The 5,264-nt window shown below is 30.9% G+C and overlaps 1 protein-coding gene across 1 annotated transcript in view; it reads left to right on the forward strand.

Annotated features, from left to right (window-relative positions):
• The window catches only part of LOC112516355 (probable polygalacturonase At3g15720), a 6,492-nt gene extending 1,735 nt beyond the window's left edge, over positions 1-4,757 (forward strand). Inside the window, exons 4-10 of the mRNA XM_025123366.1 lie at positions 1-41; positions 163-186; positions 1,012-1,219; positions 1,919-2,000; positions 2,116-2,221; positions 2,367-2,483; positions 4,527-4,757. The exon at positions 1-41 is cut by the window's left edge and continues 130 nt beyond it. Of these exons, the coding sequence (XP_024979134.1) occupies positions 1-41; positions 163-186; positions 1,012-1,219; positions 1,919-2,000; positions 2,116-2,221; positions 2,367-2,483; positions 4,527-4,757 (809 nt within the window). The remainder of the gene's footprint in view (positions 42-162; positions 187-1,011; positions 1,220-1,918; positions 2,001-2,115; positions 2,222-2,366; positions 2,484-4,526) is intronic.
• The last annotated feature ends 507 nt before the right edge of the window (positions 4,758-5,264 follow it).

The raw sequence follows: 5,264 nt of genomic DNA on the forward strand, positions 1-5,264 counted from the left end.
CTATTTGGTGGAAAAATGCATGCATTGGCTCTCCGACGCCCGTAAGTTTTTCATCCCTCCTTTAATCGGTAGCTTTGATCTTGGAGCGTAAAATGGGTACGTTAATATATATAATATGATCGTATAAAACGAATTCTTACGTATTCGTGCATTTAATTTCAGGGTACAAGTTGTCATGCACCAGCTGTAAGTAACTCTTATCCTAACTTCACGAGACTCTTAAATAAACATAATTATATACCTTAAATAATAATTCTAAAAGTCGGTTCATAAAATAGAAATAAGGGTAAAGTTGATTCCATTTTGATGCAAATTTCCCTTAATCTATACTATATTATAAAACATTTGAGAAAAAACTTTTAAAAACCATCTTTTATACATAAAATACTGCTTATTGATACATATTACTTACGTAAGTACAACTTTTTAAGCTTCATATTTGAATTTGTAATTAACTGTAGATATATATAATCAAATACAAGATGCAATTCTTATTTTAAATATAAATCTAAAATATAATTAGGATAATTATTGAGTTCTAACAGAGAAACTTAGTTATTATCTTTATAAAAATTATATTATTAAATCAAAAATAAATTACTTCATTAAACCTAAACTAAATTATAATTAAAATTTTGAATTAAAAAATTACATAAAAAATTTATATTTTTTTTAATTTTTATGATATCTTCAAATTTATATTTTATTAAGAAAAAAATGATTGTTTGCTCAAAACCACATAAATCTGTATTATAACATCGACAGAGACCAAAAAAATAAAATAAAACATTGAAATCGAGATATATCTCGCTGCATTGCACGAGTATCTTTCTAGTATAATATAACTTATATTGAAATCTTCAAAATGGAAAAACTGTTAAAGAGGAATATAATTTCTTTTTCTAAATTTGAAGTCTTACTTCTGTAATTTAAAAGAAATTATAAAAAATCTGTTAAAAACACGATGTAAGTATTTTGTGATTACAATCTCACATATATACTTTTATGCAGGCATTAATGTTTAAAAGGTGTAATAGCTTACGACTCAATGGTTTAACACATGTAAACAGTCCACGAGTCCATGTCACAATAACGGCTTGTAACAATGTCATCATCTCTAATCTTCGTATCATCGCCCCCGAAACGAGTCCAAATACTGATGGCATTAATATCGCTAGCTCCACCAACGTTAAAATACGTGATTCCATAATTGGAACAGGTAATTCTGTTGCTTGTTGGAGTCTCACATTTGTTGATACGAACCCTAAAACCTTTATAGAATGATAAATATGTCTAAATGTCTAAACAGTGAGAGGTTAAAATAAAAAATGTTAAATAACATGAGAAGATTCATATGTGAATCATTGAAAAAATCTATTTGAATATGTATATGTGAACCCATATGCATTCTCTATATAATGTCAATTCACATATGTATCTTCAAATAGATTTTTTCAGTGGATTCACATATAAACCGTGGATATTTACTTTTCTTATTTGAACCGGTCTCTCTCTCTCTCTCTCTCTCTCTCTATATATATATATATATATATATATATATTGATTATAGTACCCAAGTTTATAGGACCAAACAATTATAAGTCATAATGTAAAAATATTACAATAAATTGATAAGACGTTTTTCGGCATCCTAACAGGTTTTTATGACATTTTTAAATGATACCTGAAAAGAGATTTCAAGAAATGACATATTTATCACTCTATCAATAACCGAACTGGATGTAGCGTATCATAAGAGATCTGATTGAAGAGTGTCCTGTAAACACATCTTTATACGACACTTGTTTTATCCTCATATGACATCAGAGTCAGCATCCATCAGCACATGTGAAAGATCTTTCGGTAGTTGTATTCAATTATTTAACTTTGTCCTTGACATTATCTTGCATGACTGAAGGTGACGATTGTGTTGCTATTAGCGGAGGTTCATCTAATATCATGATTAGCGGTATCATGTGCGGGCCGGGCCATGGTATCAGGTATATCTTGTGACCTAAACAAGCAAAGATACGTGTGGGAGAAAAAAACCCCATCAATTTATTAATAGCGTAAAGCATGTTGTTGACGGATCCCGATCCGTGTCTTTTCGTGTAGCATCGGAGCGTTGGGGAATGGAGGAACCGATGTGGTCGAAAACATAGAGGTGCGCAATTGTACCATGGTAAAAACCTTGGCCGGAGTAAGGATCAAGTCGTGGCAGGTATATACTGTGTTGGACTCTCATATCAGTTATATACAGTTTCTTTAATTAATTTAATATTGTATATGATGGAATCTCACTTTCTTTTTAAAGATTTTTTAGAAAAATTTATTTAAAAGGGTTCCACGTATTTTTATTTTTACAGGGAGGAAGTGGTTATGCAAGAAAGATATCGTTTAAGGGCATAAAGTTTGATGCGGTTTATAACCCCATTATGATTGACCAATACTACTGTCCCACCCAAACCAACTGCCGGACCTCTGTAAGCATTCAACACACACACAATATATATATATATATATATATATATATATATATATATATATATATATAGGTGGAGGTTCAAACGAGAACACCTGTGATTTACGAGAATGCGAGAACAACCCAATAACCTCAAACTTTTTTAATTAATAAATTAACTTTTATTATATATAAATAATTTAATAAGGACAATAATGTAATTAAGTAATTTTTATAATTTTTATTTTATTTTAATTAACCATAATTATCTTTTCACGTTCCACGTTTTACTCTTGGTAGTTATCTTCTTCTTGTCTCGTTAACATCTTTTCTTCATATCACACCTCTATCACATAAGTATCACACTCATATCATATGATTACACCAAAATTTTAACTTGTCAACCAAAACGATAACCCAAGTGATGTATAACAGTGATTATCACACCCTTATCACATGATTATCACACCCAAATCACATGATGACACCAAAAATTTAACTTATCAACCAAAACGTTAACCCAAGTGATGTATAATGGTGATTATCACACCCCTATCACACTCATATCACATGATTATCACACCAAAATTTTAACTTATTAACCAAAACGATAACCCAAGTGATGTATAATGGTGATTATYACACCCCTATCACATGATTATCACACCTATATCACATGATTATCACACCTAGTATAATCCTAACCTATTTCATAACCGTTTTACTAGATAATGATAATAATGAGTGTTTAAAAGATAATGATCGTGTTTAAAAGATTTGATGATATCATTTCCATTATTACCCTTTTAATTTTAAATTTTTTTGAATCTTTTTAAATTTAAATTTAAATTTAAATTTTAAAAATCTTTTAATTTTATTTTTTATCACAATATGAGGTTATTGGGTTATTCTTGCGTTCTCGTAAATTACAGGGGTTCTCGTTTGAACCCTATATATATATATATATATATATATATATCATGTGAGATCAGTTTTTTCCTGAGACTTGTGAGACCATTTTTTATACTTGAAATTTCACAGCAAAACATTGCGAAGGTAACATTTCACAGTGTTTTTACTATGAAGGTTCGTTTTTTTTTTTTTATCTTCACACGTTTTGTTATGAAGTTTCAAGTGTAAAAAAATGGTCAAATGAAAACAGGCCGATCTCACGTGAATCCAACCCTATATATATATAGTCAATAATATATTAAATTGGAATATATATATATATATATATATATATATTCCAATTTAATATATTATTGACTAAATTACATAAATCGTTCATATGGGTTGGGTTCAGGTTAGACCGCTTGTTTTCATGAGGCTTGTGAGACCATTTTTTTTAGTTAGAAATTTCAGGCGAAAATATAGGTTTTCGATGAATTTTCAACAGCTTTTCTCGAAGATGAAAATTTGGTCGGAAAATAAAATCTCCGACCAAAAAATCCGTCGAAAAATCCATGAAAATTGCAAGGGATTTTCGACAGAACTTGGTCAACCGTAATTGACCATTTGTTCATATTTTCGACAAATTTTCATTGGAATTTTTTGATTGCTTTCCGATGGGAATTTTTCGATTGATTTTCGACGGAAAGCCTGTTTCAAGGAATCTTTGACAAACTCTTGTTTCAAGCGATTTTCAACGAACCTTTTGCCATTGAAAATTTTCCATAGCAGATACTCAGTATTCTAGCAGTGAATTTCGATGATAACTAAGGAACTGTTTGTTTACCTCTTAATAGTTTCATTAAGAGGCATCATCTAAATCTCTAAAAGGTGACTCTTGTTTGACAAAAAAAAAAAAAAAAAAAACTTGCCTCTTAATAGTTTCTAAAACTCTCTGAATGATTTTGTATCATGTGTCTCCCCTAACCATTCATCACCTTAATTCCATCGTAAACAATTACAAAACAATTATATTTCATTTTACACTATATCATGAGAGTCTCTCGGTCATTCTAACAACATAATCATTTTGTATCAAACCATTCAGCAACTGCCAAACATCCCTAAGAGATTGCTTAATTAATTTCCAACCTTTTTATTGATTTAAACACAGACATCAGCTGTGAAGATAAGCGATGTAACATTCAGTGGAATCGTGGGGACATCAAAAATGGACAACGTAATAAATATAAGTTGCAGTCGAAGTGTTGCGTGCACAAATATTGTAATGGATCGTGTGTATATGAGCTCAGCAACTCCAGGAAGAAAGGTATTTGGCACTTGTATTAATGCACATGGTAGAGCTACTCATGTCAAGCCTTCTTTTAATTGTCTTAAACGTTAAATCTGTGTACATCTTATCCTTTCAGATATATATATATATATATACACATACTGGGTTTGATTAATTTGGTTTAAGATCGTTGTTGTGTCTCCTTTTTAAGTTTACGCCCATGAGCATTGACAAGGTTTTAGTTGTATTTTTATGTTTGTGTTTAAAACACGCGGTGTATTAGTTTTGGTTCGGGTTGTTTTCTGATGTCTATTTCTTATTGATTTTATTGTATTTAATTTTTTTTTTATTAACTTGGATATCCAACCCGCTATATGAGCTTACTAATCTTAGGACGACTACTCGCTTTGCGGGTAACCCAGAGTCACCGCATTTGAACCTCTTTGGCCACAAAAGATTTTTTATTCCTCATTGAATTCGAACATGGGACGTCTAGGTATGGTAATGGGGCGGGGACCCCGATACCCGTCCTCGTCCTCATCCCGACCAGGGAATTTGATCACATCTCCATCCCCGTCCCCAACGAGGAAAGAAGGATTTTTTTTCCCTGTTTTTGTA

This window comes from Cynara cardunculus, assembly GCF_001531365.2.
Source record: "Cynara cardunculus var. scolymus isolate 2C chromosome LG 8, CcrdV1, whole genome shotgun sequence".
NCBI lineage: Eukaryota > Viridiplantae > Streptophyta > Magnoliopsida > Asterales > Asteraceae > Cynara > Cynara cardunculus.